Below are 25393 nucleotides of genomic sequence, written 5' to 3' on the forward strand. Positions count from 1 at the left end.
GTGTATTCACTGTTGCAGTCCTAGTTATCCTCCCTCCAGCCCCCTGACATCTATTGGCTGTACCTCTATTCTTGCTTACTATGTTTAAAGCTTTTTGGTGTATTTGCTTTTTTGTTGGAGGTGTAACTTTGTATATATAATTGCTTCCTATTTTGGGAGCACCTGACATCTGGGGCAAGAAAAACTGATGTAATGGCGTTGGCTGCATGCTTTATACCCCTGACTACCTGACATCATGGAAGATGAGACAGCAACCAATGCAGGACCCAAGACTTTGATAATCAGGCCGACTGAGGGATACTGCAAGCAGATAACCCAAATGTGATGACTGCAACATTGAATACACTCGAACATCTGCATTTATGGAAAGTGCACACAACTGTCCTAACACCTTTAATGCTACTTTTGAGATGTTAGTGTTGTATTAATGAACAAACCAAGCAGAAAATTTGCAGTGTGGAGGGTGTGAAGTTTTCTCCTTGAAATATGTTATGCACCTAGTTCACTAATAAAAATCATACTTTAAAATAGGTACTACAAAATAATAAAATGGTAGGTAACCCACAGATGAGTCTAAAGTGTAAACTGAGCCTGTGCTACCTTAGAATTCAAACTAAAAGTAATTTAAAAGATATAAGAACAGCTTTTTAAGGCTAACATTCTAATCCAAACTTTATTAAGAAACCAACTCACTAACAAAATGACTAATTAACAGAAAGATCTACCACTAGACATCTATCAGAATAAATATTACTAACTTATAAACTGAAATACTTTTAATAAAAACTTCCAAAGACCAACAACACAGACCTAGTCTTTATAAACTTTAACCTCCGTAGTATCGTAAATAAAATTAGTGAATTCCATGCACCCCTTAACTCCTTACTTGACGTTGCAGCAGTAACCGAAACCTGGCTAAAGCCCCACATCAAAGACATGGAAATTATCACAAATGGATATATCATAATTAGATTAGACGGACCATACAAAAAGGGCGGAGCTGCCACTGTTATGTATAAAGAGGGTCTATATCACATTGTTGAATGTTGACAATGTCGAATGGCTAAAATATCGAAAGTGCCGTTCATCGAAACTGTTCTTGTGGGGGCTGCGCCCCCACATCCCCCACTAATTATATATACCAACTCCGAGATCACACTACAATGAGGAAAGGGCACATTTTCTGATCCTCGCTGTACCGCAATCCCACAAAACACTTTTCGATGAACGGCACTTTTGACATTTTAGCAGCTCGACATAGTCAACATTCGACAATGTGATAGGAACCCTGTAAAGACACACACAAGCTGGAACTATTAAACAGTGCCCCTCCTGACCTACCTAACTCCGAAATCCTAGCAATATGCCTAGTAATAAAACCTAACAAATCTATTATTATCATAACCACCTATCCCCCCCCCCCCCCCCCCCCCGGCAACAACCCATAAATGAGAATTTTTCTCACCTGGGCATCAACTAATTTCAGCCAAAAAAACATTATCCTGGGTGATTTTAACCTTGATTGGCATTCCTGCAACACCGACAGCCCCTCCAATTTCCTAAAGCTCTTCAATTTCACCCAAACCATATCCTGCCTGACCCGGCTAGATAAACACTCTAAAAAGAAGTTCACACTAGATTGGATGCTAACTAACAAACCCAGTCTAGGTTGTTTAGCAGGCTGCCTTTCAGACTCCCTCAGTGACCACTCACCTTCCTTCCTGTACATAAAATGAGCTCAGACACAAACCAACGCAATATATAAATTTATCAGAAACAAAAAAAAAAACTTTTCCCCCTTCACCTTCAGCCATCTACTTCAGCAAATTAACTGGTCACCTCTTAGAAACCTCTCACTTGATCAGGCAGTCCTTTACTTCAACAATGCCTTTCTTAAAATACTCAGTCTAGCACCCACAACAAAAATAAGAGCAAAAACTAGGCACATACCTTGCCTATCTAAAGATACCCTAGCACTGCTGAAGCAAAGAGACAGGGCATGGTCCACTTACCACACTACCAAAAAAATAACGTAGGCCACACAACATATCAGCAGCTACGTAACCAGACTGAGACACAGATAAAAATAGACAAGCAAAACTATTTCCTTTCAGATCAATAAACCCACCAATTTAACCCCAGAAAATGTTGGCAAAACATTAACAATCCTCTCAACCCAGGCTATACCTCTACCCCCACCCACCAACTCCAAGGTTTCAGACCTAATAGCTACGCAATTTAATACCCACTTCATTAACATCTCTTCTTGGTAATCCGACTAATCAACCTCTCTCTGTACCACTTCCCTCTTCTGACTTCCCATCCCCTTCTCTTTCACCCAAATTCAAACAAAGTACATACAGTCTCTCCTTTCCAAACTCAAACCCTGCTGTCTAGCAGCTGATAAATTACCTAATGAATTCCTTAAAATGGCTGTCCCCTCAATCGTCTATCCCATATCAGTCCTAATCAACCATTCTGTCTCTGAACAATATGTACCCCCTCTATGGAAAATATCCCACATCATTCCCCTACACAAAGTCGGCCCCTCTAAGGATCTAACTAACTACCGTCCCGTAACCAAAATCTTAGAAAAATGCATTCAGTCCCAACTCCTTAATCACAAACTCCTCTCCCCCACACAACATGGCTTTAGGCCAAAAAATAGTACCAGTACTGCCCTGCTGTCTTTCACAAACACCATTCAAGATCTTATACACAGAGACCAAATGGTCTCCTCCATATTCCTTGACATGTCAAAAACCTTTGACACCGTCTCCCACCAAATCCAACTAAATAAATTATCATCCTCTGGCCTCAACACAACAGCCCTATCCTGGTTCCGTAGTTATCTCTCTAACTGTCAGCAAGCCACCAAATGGGGAACACCCTGTCCCCCCTTCTACCCATCACTGTTGGTGTACCTGAAGGATCCATACTTGGCCCCATTCTCTTTACAATTTTTAATAACAACCTCAGCTCTTCAATCCAACTGGCCTCCATAGTCCAATATGCGGATGACTCTACTTTAATCAGCACAGTCCCCACCTCCCAGGACCTACAAACAAAAATCTTTCCAGGACATAGAACACTTCTTCACTAGCCATCAACTCATACTTAAGCCCAACAAAACCAAGTTGTCTTCAATTACAATAAAGCCAAAACGTGTCTGACTCCACTTTCTATCCTTTCCACAAATGGAGCCAAAATAGATCCCACCAGCCAAGCCAAACTGCTAGGTGTCACAATCGATGGTAACCTAAAGTTTGACACCCACATCTCCCTCACCATCAAAAAAGTCCACTCCAAACTTGGCACCCTTTACAGAATTAAACCTTACCTTATAGACAACGCCAGACTAGCCACTGCCCACACACATCTACTCTCCACTCTCCTCTATGGCTCCCTCGTATTTACAAACATTCATAAATCTGACCTAAATAATTTGGAATCATGCTATAACAAAATTGCCAAGTTTGCCACAGGCCACCCTTACAGAACCCACCACTGCTTTGTACTCTCCCAACTTAAATGGTTAGAACTACCAAACCTTCTAACATTTAACCAACTCTCCATTGCCCACAATATAATTCACAAACCTAATAACTGCCTGGCACTCACCAATCTAGTCCAACCCAACAGCAATCCTAGAGCTCTAAGATCCTCAAATAAACTATTGTTAAAGATTACCCAAGCTCACAACACACAGGGCACCGCCCTTTTTTCACATAAAATTGCCAGACTGTGGAACACTCTTCCTCAACCTGTGGCCAAAAACCCCAGCATTCATGAGTTTGAAAACCTCCTTAAGGAACATCTAGCCAAACACTGGCTCTGCTTCTGCCATACTCCTGGTTAAGCTACCCACTACTCCTTTATATTACCCTAAACTAGCTCATGCTCCCAGCTACAACTGTTAACTGCTGAAGGCTATCTTGATTCTACACTCTGTTATAGTTAACAATGTATACACATATACTGATTTGTCTTTAACTGTTATGTAGACTGCATTTCTCTGTCTTGCAATTACTGTATCACACTGTTCTCACTATTAACTCATGCAGACAATTTATATCTAACTGTGCCATTTTTTTGTTAAATTTGTTAATTTAATTATTTGCTATTTATTGTTATATAACTAATTTATTTACTGACTTGCTTTGAACATTGTGATTAATGTGTGTTCAATTTGATTGTTTAATACTGTCTATTTGTATGTATGGAGCTTTTCTCCCCGGGCCTCTGCTGAAAATGGGCCTCATGCCCAATCGGACATTACCCGGTAAACAAACAAAATAAATAAAATAAACAAAGATCGCTTTCATGCCAAATAAATACATCAGGTTTGTGTATAAAAAACATATCATAATATTAATGAACATGTGTATTAATCTACAAGTGAACACCACCTAAGTAGGCAGAAAACCATAGATGTAATGCTATGGTGGAAATACAGTGACAGATATTAAAAATAAAGCTTTAAGGTCCTGGGGAGCTGTTCAAGTGTGGCATCTAAGAAAGCACTTAGTTTAAATGAGTAAAAGTATCAGAAAACAGCACCAATGTCAGTTATTTTCATTGTAAAATATTTATAATGTTTGATATTTATTTATAACAATATTAGCACGTATAATACTAGCGTGTAATGTCAGCATTAATCAGTCCCATGTCAGAATTTTAATAGTTTCTTAAACAGTGAGGCAGATGTTCTTCGTGTTTCACTGTTGCAATCATCACATTTGGGTTATCTGCTTGCAGTAGCCCTCAGTTGGCCTGATTAACAAAGTCTTGGGTTCTGCGTCGGTTGCTGTCCCTTCTTCCATAACGTCAAGTCGTCAAGGGTATAAAACATGCAGCCAATGTCATTACATCAGTCTTTCTTGCTGTGCGTTGCCTGAAGCAGAAGCAGTTCGCAAGTGCCAGTCGGCAGGCTCCTGAAATTTTTGTTTTTGAGTTTCAGAACCGAAGTCTTCAACTAAAAGCTAAGTACCCTGTTGGGGAAACTTTTTCTTGCTCTAAACCGATGTCAGTAAAAGTAAATAATTGCATTACTTGTGGAAAGCAAATACCTCATAAAGATTTTCATTCATACTGTATTCCTTGCCTAGGCCCTGACCACGATGTACCTCGCTGTCAGTTTTGTGCCTTATTTAAACCACGAACTGTCCATTGTCGATATATTTTCGTTTCTAAATATTTTGGTGCTCGGTTCAGTTATCCTGATATGTCTTCGGTAAGCCATCTGACTACCGACATTCTGAAAAAACGGAAAGATAAAGACAGAGACAGGTTGCCTAGGTCTAAAGCTGCCGACAACGCTTCTCCTAAGCCAGTCGCCAGTTCGCCGGTACTCAGTGAGGCGCTTTCGCAGCCCCTGATACCTGCTACTTCAGATTTGCAGGCCTCTACTGAGACGCATTCAGAGTATGCCGCGAGATGCTTCAACTGAGGAACCTGCAGATGTCTCTACCTTGGATGGCTTCTGAGGGTGTATTTAGGCCTACTGACTTGCGTATTAAACCGATGCCATCTTCTTCTTCAAGGCCTAAAACTCGAACCATGCCTAGAAAACTGACACCCAGACCGCATGGTCAGGCCTCTATGCCTAAAAAACAAATGATAAGAATGGCTGAAGACCTTATTACTTTAATCAGGGGAAGCCAGCGTTCCCCCTCTTAAGAGACCTAGGATTGAGTTTGCTTATGATACTTCTGACCAGGATTATGAATTTTTCTGTTCCCTTTGACGACCAGGGTTTACCCTTATCTACCTATGAGGATTCTGATGCTGAGGACTGTATTCCCTCTGCCCTCCCCAGAGGATTTCTCTTTTGGTGAAACCTTGCATACTGTCAGGGAGCATTTTCGTTGGGAAAGTCATGATTTCTCTGATTCTAAAAAGAGACGTAGGGATGTCTTACTCCTGCCCCAGCACAGGCCATTAGCCATACCTCCTGTACTAGACATTGTTGATGCCTTTTCGGAATCTAGCTTAGCCCCTGACTCTCTACCTCCTGCTCCCAGAAAACCTGATAGATATTACAGGGTCCCCAACTCTCACAAATTCCTTTTTAAAAATCATACTGCGGATCCTGAGACCATTTCACAGGGACCTAAGAGCATTAAAACTACTACTGCCAAAAATCCTACCCCCTCTGATAGAGACTTCAGGGTGCTGGATACATGGGGTAAGAAGGTGTACACTTCTGCAGCTTTGGCCATTAGGGCCTTAAACTGCCAGTTTCATATGTTAAAGTATCAGCAGCATATTATTGGATTGCTTAAACAGAAAATGATGTTGATTCCTGATTGTGCTGAAAATAAGGATTTACAGGATTTACTGCATTCAGCTGAACAAGTTGGAAAACATACTTTGCAATGTGGTTTTGATTCACTAGAGGCATCTTGCAGGGCTGCTGTAACTGGGTCTGTACTTAGAAGGCATGCTTGGCTTAAGGAGCAATCCTTGCCAGATCAAGGTAAAGTGAAATTACTGGATGCTCCCTTAAACCAGGACCGCCTGTTTGGCAACAAGGCAGAAGAAGTTCTTAAAAAGATGGAGGAAAAAGCTAAATCTATGAAAACTGTTAAAAATTTTTTTACCAGTACAACCTCCAAGATTTAGTAGGCATTGACCTTCCAGGAATTGGTCCTTTCCTGCCTCTTCCAGACCTTCTCAGTCCAAACCCAGATCCAGCAGAGCTCCCAGCCTTCCGTCCCAGGGTATGCACAGGACTAAGCAGTGGGGGGCTAATAAAACTTCCCCCTATGGTAAACTCTCTCAATGACTTCTTTTTAAAACTTCCAAGCACTTCTTAACTGACTGCCCCTTTGGGGGGAAAGATTGCTCTTCATGCAAAGAACTGGGAACTCATTACCCAGGACAAATGGGTTTTAAATGTAGTGTCCCAGGGATACAGATTTCACTTCCACACGTTACCAACACCAAGCAGGTGGCCAGATCTACCCCCAAATCAGTTGACAGAGGCCCAAAAGCAAGTACTTTCTCTCTTAAGCATGGGGGCTGTTCAGTTGGTACCAGAAGAGGAAAAGAGACAAGATTTCTGCTCGAGACTTTTCCTGGTACCCAGAAAGGACAATTCATGGCATCCTATCCTGGACCTGTCTACTCTAAACACCTTTTTGGTGATTCCAAAATTCAAGATGCTGACTCTTCACCAGTTGCTCTCTATGATAAGCAAAGACTCCTGGTTGGCAGCACTGGATTTAAAGGAAGCATACCTGCACATCCCAATCGGGTAATCTTGCAGAAGATACCTACTCTTCAAAGCAGGCTACATGCACTATCAGTTCTCTGCACTGCCCTTAGGCTTATCTACTGCGCCCTGGGTATTCACAAAGTGCCTAGCTCCAGTCATTGCATTTTGCAGACAAAGAAATATTCAAACATACCCATACCTGGACGATTGTCTAATTCAGGCAGAAAGCCAAGACATACTTTTGAATCATCTGGCCTTTGTACAAAGGGTGCTAACTTGTCTGGGGTACACCATAAACAAAAAGAAATCACACCTGGTACCCTGTCAACAAATTATATTCCTGGGAGCAAGCTTGAATACAACTTCCCAGATGGCTTTCCTCATGCCAGAGAACAAATTCATTTGACAACCTACTTCAAACAAGTGGCCACAAAAACCCTGCTATCTGCAAGGCAAATACTACAAGCATTACAGTTCATGGCCACCTGCAATCTTCTAATTCCATATGCAAGACTGCATATGAGGAAACTACAATGGCATCTAAAAAGCATATGGTGTCAACGTTCTCAGGATCTAGAAACAATGATTCCTATCATACCTTGCCTACGCCTAGAGTTCCTTTGGTGGGCAGAGGCCTGCCACCAAAACAAGGGACTACCATTCACACTTCCCCCTGCCACCCAAACCCTAACAACAAACGCATCAGACTATACATGGGGGGGGGTTCACCTGGCAGGGAAGTGCATTCAGGGCAAATGGAACTCAAGTCAAATGCACCTGCATATCAATCAAAAAGAAATATTAGCTGTACAGAATGCTCTGACAGCCTTCAAGAACCATATTCTTCCAGGACAATTAATGGTAAAGACAGATGACACCACTGTTATGTGATACATAAACAAGAAGGGGGGTACACATTCTTACCCCCTCTGCAGACTAGCCATGGCATTGTGGAACACAGCCCTGAGCTACCAAGCGCATCTACAAGCTCAATTCCTGCCAGGAAAACTAAACACACTGGCAGACGAAGTAAGCAGAAACCTCATGGACCCACATGAGTGGAAACTGGAACCAAGGATTTTCAACATGTTGACAAGCAAATGGGGGAGCCCAGATATTGCCTGTTTGCCTCCCCCCAGAACTATCAATTGGACAAATTTTGCACAAGGACTCCCCACAAACAAGATTAGAAAGTGGATGCTCTGTCCTTCAGCTGGAAAAACCTATCAGTTTATGCCTTTCCTACTCTGCCTCTGCTCTCCAAAGTACTACTAAAGATCAAACAGGACAAACCAAGGGCAATTTTGATTACACCAGACTGGCCACACCAACACTGGTTCCCCCTCTTGCGCAGTGTGTCACTGTTGGCCCCATGGCACCTGCCTCAGACTCCTACCCTATTGTCTCAGGTGGAGAACCAGTTTCTGCACCCTCAGCTTCAAACACTGAACCTAGCAGCCTGGCTAATTACCTAATCTCTCCTTTACCATCCCTCAGTAAACTAGTGATGGATATCATTTTAGAGGCAAGAAAGCCTAATACTAGAAAATCTTATGCTGAAAAATGGAAAAGATTCTGTGCCTGGAAGCAATCTCAAGGGATGAGCACAGCAGTGCCCAATTTACCTCAGATTTTACAATGCTTAACTGAGATGCTTCACAAGGGCCAGTCTTTCTCCTCCATCAAAATTCACGCCTCAGCTATTTCAGCTCATTATAACACAAAACCTCCCCTCTTTTCTCATCTACTGCTCAAGCTGTTCCTCAGAGGGGCCAACATTTTACGACCACCCTGGAGAGCCCCAACTCCAGCCTGGGACCTTAACTTTGTATTGGAGAAACTCACTCTTCCTCCTTTCGAGCCAACTGCTACAGACTTAAAATTCCTTTCTTGGAAAACAGCTTTCCTTTTAGCAATCACTTCAGCAAGAAGAGTATCTGAATTACATGCCCTTATGGGAGTGGAGCCTTTTATCATCTTTCACACAGACAGGATGTCCCTCAGGACCAATCCCTCCTTCATGCCCAAGGTGGTATCCAGTGTGGTCCTTAATCAGTCCATTCATTTGCCAACCTTCTTTCCTAATCAACAGAACAAAGGGGAATGTATACTGCACTCCTTAGATGTGCACAGACAACTTAGATTCTACTTGGACAGGACTAAACCTCAAAGGAAATCTGACCAACTGCTGGTGGCATTTGCTGCAGGGGCAGAGGCGAAGGCTATTTCAAAGCAAACCATTTCCAAGTGGATAGGCCATTGCATTCATTTCTGCTACAAGCACCATGGAAAACCTAGCCCACAGGGGATTAGACCCTACTCAACCAGGGCTGCATCAACCTTTACAGCCTTTCTCAGAGGAGTCCCTACCAGGGACATCATCCTAGAAGCTGCTGCCTGGAGTTCTGTACATACTTTCACCAAGCATTACCATCTGTCAGTTTTCTCTAAATCCAGAGCTGGCTTTGCTACTGCAGTCTTGCAGGGCCTTATAGCTGGTCCTAATGCTAGCTAAATTCCTCCTCCCATCCTTAACTTTGGGAATCTACCCAAATGTGATGACTGCAACAGTGAAGACCAAAGAACATAGTACAGTTGTGTACACTTACCATAAATGTAGATGTTCGAGTGTATTCACCGTTGCAGTCCTGGTTACCCTCCCTCCAGCCCCATTACATCTTTTGGCTATACCTCTACTCACCTTTACTATGCCCAAAAGATTTTTGGTGTATTTGCTTTTTTGTTGGAGGTATATCCTTGTTTATTTATAGATTTAATTGCTTCCCATTAGGGGGGCTCCTGACATCTGCGGCAAGAAAAACTGATGTAATGGCATCGGCTGCATGTTTTATACCCCTGATGACCTGACGTTATGGAAGAAGGGACAGCAACCAATGCAGGACCCAAGACTTTGTTAACCAGGCCGACTGAGGGCTACTGCAAGCAGATAACCCAAATGTGATGACTGCAACAGTGAATACACTCAAACATCTACATTTATGGCAAGTGTACACAACTGTACTTTTTCTGAGTTCTAGTATGCTTTTTATGGAGCAGTAATAATTAAACCCCAGTTTTCTAAGAGTTCAGTTTCAGCTGCCACAATAGTTCACATTTTTCTAAAAGATTAGGTATGTCTCCTTCCAGTTCCAAAAGGTCCACACGATCAATAATTTCACATTTAAAGCCAGTGTGCATTTTGTGACGCTACAGGTGCTGAGCCAGTGCATAATTCTTACAATTACCAGATCTTTTTTTTTACTGTTGGGCTCCTGTCACGTTCTCCTGGGCCAAGCCCATGTGATCCCTAAGCCTTGTGCTGAGGTTTAGGACATATGCTACAACAGACTCCTTGTGGGATTCACAAGCCAAATCTAGAGGTGCCCTTACCCTTTGCCCATACAACAACTCAAAGGTTGAAAAACCTGTAGATTCCTGGGGTACGTCTATGTAGGCAAACAGCAGGTGGAGCAGATATTTGTCCCACTCTCTCTCAAACTGGTCTGCAAATGCTTATAGCATAGTCTTTAGTGTAGAGTTTAACCTTTCCACAACACCATTAGTATGGGGATGGTAGGGGTTTGTCTTCAGGTGCTTCACCCCACAGCGCTCCCATAGAGAAGCTAGCAGGACTGACATGAAATTGGCATCTCTGTCATTCAGTATTTCTCTTAGGAAACTTATCCTGCTGAAAATCTCTAGCAAAGCATTTGCCACCTTCTCTGCCTTGAAGGAGGATAGAGCCACCGCCTCAGTGTATCTAGTAGCATAATCTACTACCACTAGGACATGCTTCTTCCCTGTGGAACTTGGGGTAATCAGAGGCCCCACAATATCCATTGTTACCCTCTGAAATGGCTCCTCAATCACAGGCAAAGGCATCAAAGGAACTTTGACCTTGTCTCCTGCCTTGCCTACTTTTTGGCACTGCTCACAGGTCCTGCAGTGCCCTGTAACATCCATGGCAATCCCAGGCCAATGAAAGTTCTGCATAATGCGTCTCTTGGTATGCTTTATGCCCATATGACCTCAAAAGAAATGTCATGGGCTATGGCTAGAAGTAGGAACTACAACAAGGACCCCTCGCACGGACGGCAACTACACGGCACTAGAGAACAAATATAACCACAAAAATAGCCAGCGTGATAGAGAAACCTGCATTTCTCTACCATGCTGGCTATTTTTGTGGTTTCTAAGGCTAGAAGTGCCACATGTTAGACTCTGGGCACTACTTACTCGGTCTGAGCCATACTAGAAGTCCCCTGTGTTTTGCATATTGTTATTCCAAGTGCATTCGGTTCATTTTATATTTTGATATTTCTTAAAATTATAGGTTAAGTTATCTGTCAATTTCCATCAGTTTTTGACACTGGCAATTTTTTTCAGTCTTCATCTTCTTCTACTTCTTTCGGCTTTTCCCGGTTAGGGGTCGCCACAGCAGATCACCTGTCTGCTCATGATTGGCAGTGGAGTTTTTACAGTGTCGAGTTGCCAGCCCGGTGCCCAACCTTCCACAGAAGGCACACACATGCACGCACTCACACCTAGTGCCAATTTAGAGCATCCAATCCACCTACAGCATGTCTTTGGGATGTGGGAGGAAACTGGACCACCCAGAGGAAACCCATGCGACAACAGGGAGGACATGCAGACTCCGCACAGAAGGCTTGCTGTAAGACGGCAACGCTAACCGCAGCACCACCGCAACCATCTTTTTTCAGTCTTCGTCTGTTATCATATAAACTACTTTAGGCTTTTAGCAGTGTGCTGCTACTCTCATTTTTTAAAGAACATATTGCATTTTGTGTTTAGGAACAAATTGGTCACTAACTTCCACTGCAGAATATGACCTGTAAAATCCATGGGTCATCTACTTCTCTATTTTCCCAGATTCTTTTGACTGTTTGACATCTTAAGCACATAGTCTCCATCAGAAACTCTGAACAAAAATGTATTGTCAGCCAAACTCACCAAGTAACTTTTAGTTTAATTTGCTGAATGAATAGAAAAAATATCCCTGTTTTGTACATGCTTCGCTGCATTTAGTTGCTTAGTAAAATAGCATAGTAGACAGAGAAAGTTATTTGCATTTATTTACCCTCAGTGTTGTATTTAATGTATCGGCAAACTGATGTACGTATAGAAAGGAAAGCTGAATTTCATATATATCAGAATATTTTAAAGTAGAAAAAGTAAACATTTTGGAAATATATATGCGAGTGTGTGTATGTATGGATTAGGTAAGCAGATGAAAAGTAGAATTTAGCTTCGAGAGCTTCAAACTTCCCACTGTTTCTATTCACTTGAGTTGATCCGTGTTATTTTGTTTCATGAATTAGGTTCGATTCCTGGGCTGGTATGGCTTTGGCAAGAGCTAGCCGCATTCAAGACAAACTGAACTCCAATGAAATGAAAAGTGATGGTCCAGTCTGGAAGCACTCTGTACCAGTTCTGACCTGCTTCAAACGGGCATTAGAGATAGACTCCTCCAACCTTTCCCTCTGGATTGAGTATGGCACGATATCCTATACGTTACACTCCTTCGCATCTCGACAGCTAAAACAATGGAGAACAGAACTCCCACCTGACTTGGTGCAACAGGTGCATGGCTTTAACTTCAGTAATTTCTCTTGACTCTTGATGTCTGCTACTGGTTAAATAACATTGCATTCTTTCCTTACATATTTGGGTATTTATTGAATTTAACCCTTAGTTAGCAGGTAAGTGGGCTGCTCATCGTACCTTTTTCCTATGACCTGGGCAGCATGAAAACACAAAAAATATCATTCATGACTCGAGTGTGTTTATGTATATAGGTTCATAGATTTATACCACCAGGGTCTTTACAAGCCTAGCCATGCAACCCAACCCAGTTTTGCCTCAGAGTTCTTTCTGCTTCACGTAGTTGGAGAGCTTATTCCATAACATAGGGATCCTTTGAGACAACACTAGTCTCTCCAGCATGTTCTTCTGTTTGTCACATGCAAAGTTGATGTCCTTGGATCTAGTGTTTCTGGTGCTGTTGTTTAGCAGATGTTCAAGGGATCTATAAGAACTAGATCTGAGGATGCCTTATATGCTATTCATAAATCATTTCTCAGTAACCTGTAGTACAGAGATAGGGCCTTAAGGCAGTCTGTGTAGGACAGGGTATTCATACCCTGAATTCTCCTGTTGAGGGCATTCCAACTGTTGCAAGTGCCTGGTTAGGCATATGCCAAAGGGAGCATTGGACTCAATGATGGGACTCAATGATGGGTCTGATAAGGGTTGAGTAGAGGGATACTATAACTTTCTTGGACCTGGATGCCATAACCTCACTTATGAGTTGAGTGACATAGAATGATTCTCTTAACTATCTTGGCTATGCGTTGGTGGAAGACAAGATTACTGTCTACATATGTTCCCAGATCCTTAACTATTGGGTCATCTTTTATGAGTGTTTTATCAGTGGAGTAATTAACTTGGGTGGATGCTTCCTTAAAGGGCACTGTAATGCATTTCTTTGCACTGAGCTTTCATCCATGTCTTTCACACTAGTCACTTGTTTGTGTTAGACCTTCTTGTTGGATGTTGGTGTCATGGGGGGCGTGGTCTGTGATAGCTCCCAATTTATAGTCATCTGCGAACTTGGTGAACTAGAGGCCATTGACATTCGACTTGACTTCTGAGAAGGACGTGGCAAACAGGAATGGGCCCAACACGCAGCCTTGGGATAGTCCACTGATGACTGGTCTTCTGGTGAAGCTGGTCTCACTGATACTGACTTCTTGGTTCCTATTTATGAGCCAGCCAGCAATCCAGCAAGCTATGTAGGGATTTATGTCTAGTTCTGAGAGTTTGGCAACAATAACTGGTCAGACATGCAGTGCTATCACGTGTTGGTGAGCACTAAATCCAATATGTTTGATTCTCTAGCTGGAGTGTACACTGTCTGGTATAATGTGTTTGTGTTGATAATGTCCAGGAAACGTTGTCCCTGTGAGTTAGAAGCAGTATACCTTTCCCAGTCTATAGTGCATTAGTTAAAGTCTCCGATGAGTAGGGTATTTGGTTGGATGATGAGCTCCTCTAGTAGGTCTGGGTAAGAGTTGTCAGCTTCTTGGGCCATAGAGGTCATAGAGAGTGACCTGTAGCTGGTCTTTACATGGTAAGGAACCTTGGAGACTTGGAAGTGGGTGAACACCAGGGCGTCATCCTGTTTACCAGCCTAGAGTTCTATTTGTTGCTAATCTAGATTGAGACATCTCCACCTTTAGCCCCTGTCTGTGATGATGTTGGTCAAAATGTGTAGAAAGCACTGTAGCCTTTCACTGCCAGAGTAATTTCTGCAGCTTAAAGCAAGTTTCGGTAACAGCACAGATGTCTACCTTTTCAAGACTGAAGAGGGCCTGAAGGGTCTGGAGTTTCTTGTTTAGGCTCCTAGCACTGAGTAGTAACACCTTAAGGTTGCTTTGAGATTGTTTTTGTTTTCTTTTTTTGTCATTTTTGACATTACCTAACAAGGCTGTAAGAGGGTATATAAAGCATTAGCCAATATATGAAAGCCCAGGGGGGACAGGTACAGACCATCCTTGCTTGATGAAGCAAAGTGGTCTGTTAACAAAGTCCTCCAATGCTGATAGATACTGGATTCCCCTGGAGTGACATCAGAAGCTAAGCTAATTATTAAAATTAATCGTACTGTGCATCATCCTGAAGGTAGAAGGTAGAATGCTGCTCAATGTAAGGTTATCTATGACATATTCAGAGAAATCCATAATGTCTCTCTTCATACAGTCCACTGAAGTACATCTCCGGTCATTTACATCCACATGGACTATGATCGAATCATATTGGTACCTGGGGTGCAGCGACTTGAGTGTTTATGTGATATTGTGGATCCTGGCTCCAGACAAGTAACTGTTACCTTCTTCTTGCCCAGGCTGGTGAGAGGGGTATCTGTGTGTCATACAATAGAATCCCCTATGACAAGACTACTAGGTAAAGTGTTTGCATGCCTTATGGGTTTTGTTCTTGAGTGATTATTGGATGTAGCCTTATGTTTGATGTTAGGTGTTGCTTTTGGTGTGTGCTTTAGTGATTGTTGAGGACATGTGTTGCCATTTGATAGCTTAGGAGGTCTTTGAGGTTTGGAGAGGTTTCTTTTAAGTGCCTCAGCATAACAAGTGTTTGGTGGGCTGTATGTGTGAATGATGTAATGTGTATGTTTTGACATCCTTGTTTTTAAGCGAGATTTTTGCCAGGTAAGCTATGTTTGTACACCTTTCACATGATGTATTAGTTTCTTTGAAGACTGAAAGGTTATCTGAGTATGTCAGACAATTGCTACATTGTCTCAAGATGTCCATGTCAACCAAGCTGGCCACAGAGACATTAGGAAATTGCAAATCCATGTTGTCAGGACCTGCATTACGGTTGGGCTTTGTATATGAATATCTGTCTATATTTATGTGTGTGTGTGTGTGTGTGTGTGTGTGTGTGTGTGTGTGTGTGTGTGTGTGTGTGTATATATATATATATAAAACATAGATTTACACATTTTATAATTATGTATAGATATGTATGTATGCCCACACATGGTGCTAAGTATGTGCGCTTGTGTTTGTGTACATTACACACACACACAGAAGTCTGTGGTATCCTTCGAAGTCTCAGAAAACCCAGTATGCAACCTATACTGGGTCCAAAACAAACCAAGAAGAAACTTTGCAGTTTGTAACTTGTGATGTTCACTTCCTAAATTATGTTATGCACTTAGTTCACTTAATAAAAATCGAACTGTAAAATTTAACTATAAAATACGTGCTACAAAATAATCAAATAGAAAATAGTAGGTAGTCCACAGCTGAGTTAAAAATGGAATATCCTTTATTGAAACACACAAACAAGCAATCCTAGTTGAGTATAATAATAAGCATAAAAACATTCCTTATTTGTATATAATCAGGTTGTTTGGAGCAAGGGAGTAGTTACAGAGGGTGGTTCTGTTAAGAGCAATAAAAGCATTAAAATCATTCCTTTAGCCAAGTCCCCCTTCCACCTTAACTCCTAGTGTAAACAGAGATTGTGCTACCTAAACATTACACACACATACACACACGTCTATATATACGGCTCTGCTTCTAAATCCCATAATTTCAGAATCCTTAAGACGAAAATACCAAGACAACAATCACAAAACGCAAAAATGCCAAACCACGTAAATTTTCCCAGGGCAAGTAAACACTTGCCCAACGTGGGGAATTATGCCCTTTCTTCACTGTAGTGCAATCCCAGAGTTGGTATATATGTATAGTTAGGGGGGGTTGCACCCCCCCCACCTAGATAGTGCAGTGTGTTTTACTGTTTTGTTGGGCAAATGTTTACTTGCCCTGGGAAGACTTACGCAGTTTGGCATTTTAATTTTCGTGATTGTCGTCTCGGTATTTTCTTCAGGATTTTGAAGTTACGGGATTTAGAAGTAGACCCACATATACATATACTATAGTGAGTATGGGCAGTTAAGATATAAGATTAACATAAATAAAACATAAATCCTAGCTTTAAATATAGATGAGATGCTAGACTTAAGACGATCTTAACCAGATATTTCCAAGGATTATATTTAAGCCTGGAAAAGAAATGCCTTTGTGACAAAGTTACCAGAAGTCAGGATAGTGGAGTTTACCTCCAGAAAAAGAACAATTACTAGTGAAGCCCCCACACGTCTTAATGCTGAGACTGTTCCTTTTGGGCATTTACTTCTCGGAAGTCAAGGCCAACCTCTGGCTGACCAGTTTCACAGATGATTGGAAACTAGGTGAACGCATAGAGTCCTTCAAAGAGACAAACATCCTCCAAGAAGGACTGACACAGGGTAATAACTGATGCCAGAGTGGCGGTCTAAAATTCAGTGTCAAAAAATGCATAATGGTAACTTTCAGAAGGAAAGTCACACCTGGAAATTACTGCATCAGTCATAGACCCCTAAAAGTTGACCCATTGGTCAGGAACTTAGGAAAGCATTTAGACAGTGACTTCACTTTTGACCATCATGATGATGTTCATCGTGCATACAGCTGCAGTCATAACAGATGGGTTCTCCTGCCGTCAGGCGGGTCCTCGGTCGGCCGAATTCCAAAGTCTAGGTCCGGTGTCGGTTGTCGTCGCTTCTTCCCTGACGTCAGTGCGACAGGGGTATAAAAGAACCAGCCAATGCCATTTTCTTCAGTCTTTCTTGCCGCGTGGTGCCCGAAGCAGAAGCAGTTCGCAAGTGCCGGTCGGCCAGCTCCTGAAATTACGAAAATTTTGAAACCGAAGTCTTCTTGAAAGCTAAGTACCCCATTGGGGAAACTTTTCTTGCCTCAGACCGATGTCAGACAAAGTTAATAATTGTATTTCATGTGGGAAGCAAATACCGCATAAGGATTTCCATTCCCTCTGTATACCTTGTTTAGGCCCAGACCACGACGTCTCGGTCTGTCGCTTTTGTGCTACATTCAACAAACGCACCATTAAGCGTCGGCGGAGTTCGCCCAGCATTATTTTGGAAAAACATTTAACTATATTATGTCGTCGGATACTCCGACTCCAGTTTTGTCTAAAAAATGCAAAGATAAGGACCGACACACTAGGTCCGCGGCCTCTACCGACACCACGCCAAAGCCGACTACACGTGGTCCGGTTCTCAGCGAGGCGCCTACGCAGCCCCTGACTACCGACGACACTTCATTGGCGGTGTCTCCTGTGCCCGAGGTCGCAGGCTCCTCGGCCCACATCCCGACTACAGATACCGAAGCCACTCTTGGCGTTGAACCTCAAAATGTGGACAGGTCTACCTCCACTCAAGGTGTCTTCAGACCTTCCTCTTCTTTCTCCATCAAGGCTTTCACTAAGTCTAAAGCAGCCATGCACTCTAAGAGACAAGCTACACAGGGCCCATCTCCAGGCCCCATGCCTAAAAAGCAGATGCTTAAAATGGCTGAGGATTTAATTACTCTTATCAGGGGTTCTCAACCCCCACCGGACAAAAGGCCCAGAGTGGAGGAAGAATCTGCCTCCTCTGATCAGGGCTCCATTATTTCAGAGCACTCTGATGATCAGGAACATTCTTACTCCCCTTTTGAAGACTCTGATGTGGAGGAGTCCATTCCTTCTGTATCCCCCCCAGAGGATTACTCATTTGGGGAAACTTTGCATACTTTAAGGGAACACTTCCACTGGGAAGGCCAAGATTATTCAGATTCCAAGAAAAGGCTTAGGGAATTTCTCTTACTACCTCAGCACAGGCCTCTGGCTATACCTCCTGTCTTGGACATCCTAGATGATGTTTACTCGGAGGCCTGCCTTAACCCGGACTCTCTGCCTCCAGCCCCAGTTAAGCCTGACAGGTACTACAGGGTTCCTGATTCACACCAATTTCTATACAAAAGCCATGCTGCTGACCCAGAAACCATCTCACAGGGCCCCAAGGGAATTAAGGCCTCCACTGCTAAAAATCCTTTACCTTCCTAGAGAGATTCCAGATCCTTAGAAAGGTGGGGAAAAAAGGTATATACCTCGGCTACCTTAACCATGAGGGCCTTAAACTGTCAGTTCCATATGCTAAAATACCAACAGTTTTTGTTATCACAATTGAAAAGTAAAATGTCACAACCTGAAAAACCAGACTTGAAGGAGTTGCAGGATTTGATGCATAGTGCAGAACAAGTGGGTAAGCATACCTTACAATGTGGTTTTGATGCTCTAGAGGCCTCATGTAGAGCTGCTGTTACAGGATCAGTCATACGTAGACATGCCTGGCTCAAGGAACAAACCTTGCCTGATCATGTCAAAGCTAAATTACTAGATGCCCCTCATCAAAAGGATGTATTATTTGGTGCTAATGCTGAGGAGGTATTAAGGAAAATGGAGGAAAAGGCTAAATCAATGCAAACTGTGAAAGATTTTCTACAGGTACATCCCCCACGTTTCAGTAGAAATTGGCCTTCCAAAAATTGGTCCTTTCCAGCCACGGACAGACCCCAAAGAGACAGATGCAGGTGGCCGAGGGGCAGAGGACAATCCCAAGGATCGTTTAGAGGCAGACAATGGCAAGCTCCTACACAAAGAGGTGGTGAAGATAACTCGCAATCATTCAGAAAGCAAGCCCAATGACTTTCCCCTTTGCATGCCAAGCAAGACTCAAATGGCAGCCCCCTTAGGAGGAAAGCTGGCATTATTTTCAAAGAATTGGCATATTGTCACAAAAGACAAATGTATCCTGGACATTATAAACAGAGGCTACAGATTCCATTTTCACACCCTTCCAAAAATGAGAGACATGCCAAACCTGCCACACAATCAAAGGGCAGAGGCACAAAGGCAAATTACAGATCTCATAGACATGAAAGCTATTCAAGAGGTACCTACGCACGAACAAGGTCAAGGTTTTTATTCCAGGCTATTCCTGGTACCAAGGAAGGGAAAAGATTGGAGACCTATTTTGGACCTGTCCATCCTAAACACATTTCTGCTCGTACCAAAATTCAAGATTCTCACTCTACAGCAACTTCTTCCCATGCTGGGCAAGGAGTCTTGGCTGGTAACATTGGACCTCAAGGAGGCATACCTGCATGTCCCAATCAGACAAAATTGCAGAAGATACCTCAGATTTCTTGCAGGTTCAACCCATTATCAATTCTCTGCATTACCCTTTGGCTTATCTACTGCGCCCAGAGTATTCACGAAATGCCTGGCATCAGTAATTGCCTACTGCAGACTTCAAGGGATACAAATATACCCTTATTTGGACGACTGCCTGATCCAAGCGGACAGCAAGCACATTCTTCTGAAACATCTGGCTTATGTAATAATGTTGTTGAGCTCTCTGGGATACACAGTCAACAAAAAGAAATCAAGGCTAATACCCTCTCGGAAGATAATTTTCCTGGGTGCCAACTTGGACACAAACACCCAGATGGCCTACCTCATGCCAGAGAAGCAGGGGCAACTAACTCAATACTTCAGAGCACTAGCAAATTGCACCAGGCTGACTGCAAGGAAAATCCTGCAGGCTCTGGGATTCATGGCATCTTGCATCTTACTAATCCCATGTGCAAAGCTGCATATGAGGAAACTTCAATGGTACCTGAAAAACATATGGTCTCAACACAGCCACAGTTTGGAAACAATAATACCACTAATTCCATGTCTGCAAAAGGAATTTCTGTGCTGAGCTCAAGCATGCCAAACAAACACAGGTCTTCCATTCAGCAAGCCTCAAGCAAATCAAGTCATCACAACAGACGCCTCGGACTACGCCTGGGGGACGCACATGACAGATCGGTGCATTCAGGGCAAATGGTCCCAAAAAGAAAAGCACCTTCACATCAATCAAAAGGAAATGCTAGCAGTAATAAATGCTATTATAGCTTTCAAGGACCTTCTGCAACCAGGTCAACTATTGATAAGAATGGACAAAACCACAGTTATGTGGTACATAAACAAACAGGGAGGAACACATTCATACCACCTGTGCAGGCTGGTCATGTCACTTTGGAACATGGCCATGGACTTACAAATCGAACTACAAGCACAGTACTTGCCAGGCAAGGAAAACACGCTGGCAGACAACCTAAGCAGAAATATGACAGATCCACACGAATGGAAGTTGCATCCAAAGTTTTTACAGAAATAATCCAAGCATGGGGAAGGCCAGACATAGATCTCTTTGCCTCCCACAAAAATCACCAATTGACAAAATTCTGCTCAAGGATTTTCCATCCAAAGGCCTGGAGAGTGGACACTCTCTCTTTCAGTTGGACATCAATGACAGTTTATGCCTTCCCACCTCTTCCTCTGCTGCCCAAAGTTCTATTGAAAACCAGAGCAGACAGACCAAAGATGATTCTCATTGCTCCGGACTGGCCAAGACAACACTGGTACCCACTCCTGAGGAGCCTGACGCATTCCCCACCATGGACCCTGCCTCTAATGCCTCTTCTTCTGACTCAGCACAGCTTCAAAACTCTTCACAGCCAGCTAAAAACACTCAATCTAGCCGCATGGAAGATTCCTTAGCATCACAACAGACCCTACTCTCCAAGGAGGTGCAGGATGTCATTTTGGAGGCCAGAAGGCCGTCAACTAGAAAAGCTTACTCCTCAAAATGGAAACGGTTTTGTGTCTGGAATGAGAAAAAGGGCCAGGATCCTGGAAAACTGAATTTACCTCAAATACTACAGTATTTAGCTGAGCTGCTAAGCAGTGGACTTTCATTCTCCTCCATCAAAATCCATGCCTCAGCCATTTCTGCAGAATACAACACTGATCCACCCTTGTTCTCTCACCCTCTCTTAAGACAGTTCCTCAGAGGGGCTAAGAATCTAAGACCCCCAAGAAAACAACCAATACCTGCTTGGGATCTCAATTTCATTCTGGAAAAACTGACCTTGCCTCCCTTTGAGCCAGCTGCCTCATCAGATTTGCAATATTTGTCCTGGAAAACAGCTTTCCTTCTGGCTATTACCTCAGCTCGTAGAGTTTCAGAACTACAAGCTCTCATGGCTGTGCAGCCTTTTATCATCTTCCATCAGGACAGAGTTTCCTTACGAATCAACCCGTCCTTTATGCCTAAAGTGGTATCCAGGGTAGCTTTGAATCAGGCCATACACTTACCTACCTTTTATCCTAATCCTCAAAACAAAGGGAGAGATTACTACATTCCTTGGACATCCACAGACAACTCCGTTATTATCTGGACAGAACAAAGCCTTTCAGAAAATCAGAACAGCTCTTTGTGTCCTATGCTGTAGGAGCTCAAGGAAAGCCAATTTCGAAACAGACAATCTCAAAATGGATAGCCCACTGCATACGCTTTTGCTATTCTTTTCATGGCAAAACTGTACCTACAGGCATCAGATCTCACTCCACAAGGGCCACAGCTACCTCTGCAGCTTTCCTCAGAGGAGTTCCTACCAAAGATATTTTGGAAGCAGCCACTTGGAGTTCTGTGCATACCTTCTCCAAGCACTACCACCTACCATTATACTCCAAAACTAGAGCAGGCTTTGCCACTGCAGTCTTGCAGGGCATCCTGGCTCCTCCTAGTTCCACCTAGTGCCTACCACCCCTTTCTTAGCTTTGGGATTCTACCCATCTGTTATGACTGCAGCTGTATGCACAATGAAGATAGTACAGTTTTGTACCTACCATAAATGTAGATGTTCGAGTGCTAATACAGCTGCAGTCCAGGTTTCCCTCCCTTCTTCCCCTCTTGGGACAGGCCTATAGGCTAACACATCCTCATACAATCTGATTGAGGTATTAATTTATGGTGTATTTGCTTGCAACTACTGTATTTTGATTATATTGCACTGCTTTATTACACAAATTTATGTATTGCCTTCCTTCTGGAGGCACCTGACATCTGGGGCAAGAAAAACTGAAGAAAATGGCGTCTGCTGGTTCTTTTATACCCCTGTCGCACTGACGTCAGGGAAGAAGCGACGACAACCGACACCGGACCTAGACTTTGGAATTCGGCCGACCGAGGACCGCCTGGCAGGAGAACCCATCTGTTATGACTGCAGCTGTATTAGCACTCGAACATCTACATTTATGGTAGGTACAAAACTGTACTTTCTTCGTGTTTCACTGTTGCAGTCATTACATTTGGGTAATCCTGCTGGCAGGTTGCCCTCAGTCAGCCTGAATTCCAAAGTCGTTGCCCCTTCCCTGACGTCAGGTCGTCAGGGGTATAAAAGAAGCAGCTAACACCATTTTCTCCAGTCTTTCTTGCCGTGCGGTGCCCGAAGCAGAAGCAGTTCGCAAGTGCCGGTCAGCCAACTCCTGAGATTTTTGAGTTCGAATTTCAAATCCGAAGTCTTCTATAAAGCCAAGTACCCTGTTGGGGAAACTTTTTTCTTGCTCCAGAACCGATGTCAGAAAAAGTTAATAATTGTATTTCTTGTGGGATGCAAATACCTCACAAGGACTTTCATTCTTACTGTATTCCTTGCCTAGGCCCTGATAATAGTTTTTTGGGTTGTCAGTTTTGTGCTAGATTTAACCAACGCACTATTAAGCGTCGGTATGATTTTGCTTTAAACTACTTTGGACACAGATTTAATTATCCAGAAATGTCGTCGGAAAGCCATCCGATTACCGGAGTTCACAAAAAGCGCAAAGAAAAAGAAAGACAGCCGAGGCCCAAAACCGGTGACGAAGCTTCTCCTAAGCCAATTGACAGTTCTCAGTGAGTCGCTTTCGCAGCCCCTGACGACCGCTACTTTAGAGTCGCAGGCCGCTACCGACTCCCATGTTGAGTCGGCCATGCCGCTGGAAACTCAAGGTATTGGAGCCTCGGACGATAATCCTTCAAGTGGGTCCGGAGCTGCTGAGCAGGCACCGGCTTCTGAGGTTGTATTCAGACCCAAACATCTATACATTAAACCGACTTCAAAGGCAAAGAAGCAAACTCAAGAGCCACGTGGACAGGCCTCCATGCCCAAAAAACAGATGCTCAAAATGGCCGAAGACTTGATTACCTTAATCAGGGGTTCCCATCCCCCTTCTGATAAGAGGCCTAGGCAAGAGACTGACTATGAATCTTCAGATCAGGTTTCCATTTCTTCTGATTCCTCTTCTGATCAGGAATATTTTTTCCCCCCTTTGAGGATTCTGATGCTGAAGAATCCATACCTTCAGCTTCTCCTCCTGAGGATTATTCTTTTGGAAACCTTACATACCATGAGGGAGCATTTCCACTGGGAGAGCCAAGATTTTTCAGAGTCTAAAAAGAGGCTCAGGGATTTCTTGTTACTACCTCAGCACAAGCCACTAGCCATCCCTCCTGTGTTAGACATTGTAGATGATGTGTTTCCGGAGTCTAGCATTACCCCTGACTCCTTACCTCCAGCTCCTGTTAAGCCTGACAGATATTACAGGGTTCCTGACTCACATAAATTCCTTTTTAAAAACCCTGCTGCAGAGCCAGAAACTGTTTCTCAGGGTCCCAAGGTAGTTAAGGCTTCCGCTGCAAAAAACCCTACCCCTTCTGACAGGGATTCTAGGGCACTGGATAGATGGGGAAAAAAGGTTTACACATCTGCTACCTTGGCTATAAGGGCCTTAAACTGTTTCATATGCTCAAATATCAGCAACATGTCATGGCATATCTTAAACAGAAAATGTTGTTAAACTCTGAATGTGCAGAAAACAAGGAAATGCAGGATATATTGCATGCAGCTGAACAAGTTGGAAAGCATACTTTGCAATGTGGTTTTGATTCTTTAGAGGCCTCCGGCAGGGCCGCAGTTACAGGTTCTGTAATTAGAAGGCATGCTTGGTTAAAGGAACAAAATCTGCCTGACTACGTTAAAGTTAAATTATTAGATGCACTTTTACAGCATGATACTTTGTTTGGTGTTAAGGCAGAAGAGGTGTTAAAGAAAATGGAGGACAAGGCTAAATCTATGCAAATGGTGAAAGATTTCTTACAAGTACAGCCACCTAGGTTTAGTAGACACTGACCAACAAAGAACTGGTCCTTTCCTGTGTCAGACAGACCTCAAAGGGGCAGACCCAGACGCCCTAGAGGCAGATCCCAGGCATAAGGTTCATACAGGTCAAAGCAATGGGGTGCTTCTACCTCCAAAAGTGGAGAAGACAAATCACAGCCTTACAGGAAACAGTCCCAATGACTTCCCCCTGCCTGCACCAAGCACTTATTTCCTGGCAGCACCCTTAGGGGGAAAATTAGCACTTTTTTCTCAAAATTGGCACATTATTACCCAGGACAAGTGGGTTCTAAATATCGTGTCACAAGGCTACAAGTTCCATTTCCATACCCTGCCAAAGGCAAACGGTTGGCCAGATCTGCCAAAAAATCAATAGGCAGAGGCACAAAAACAAGTCTCATCCCTCATGGACATGAGGGCCATTCAACAAGTGCTAGAGCAAGAGCGGGAACAAGGATTTTACTCAAGACTGTTCTTGGTACCCAGAAAGGACAGGGCCTGGAGGCCAATACTGGACCTGTCCATTCTAAATACATTCCTGGATATACCAAAATTCAAAATGTTAACTTTGCAGCAGCTTCTGCCCATGCTGGGCAAGAACTCTTGGCTTGTAACTTTAGACCTAAAAGAGGCATACCTGCATGTCCCAATCAAACAAATATGCAGAAGATACCTCAGATTCAAGGCTGGC

At 43.1% G+C, this 25393-nt stretch overlaps 1 protein-coding gene across 4 annotated transcripts in view; it reads left to right on the plus strand.

Moving 5' to 3' along the window:
* The window catches only part of CABIN1 (calcineurin binding protein 1), a 4301447-nt gene that overhangs the window by 2146977 nt on the left and 2129077 nt on the right, over window positions 1-25393 (plus strand). For all 4 annotated transcript variants that reach the window (XM_044068841.1, XM_044068840.1, XM_044068839.1 and 1 more), the window contains one exon: window positions 12559-12820. In XM_044068841.1, coding sequence (XP_043924776.1) covers window positions 12559-12820 — 262 coding nt within the window. The remainder of the gene's footprint in view (window positions 1-12558; window positions 12821-25393) is intronic.

This window comes from Protopterus annectens, chromosome 4.part0, assembly GCF_019279795.1.
Source record: "Protopterus annectens isolate FY-2018-M chromosome 4.part0, PAN1.0, whole genome shotgun sequence".
Classification (NCBI taxonomy): domain Eukaryota; kingdom Metazoa; phylum Chordata; order Ceratodontiformes; family Protopteridae; genus Protopterus; species Protopterus annectens.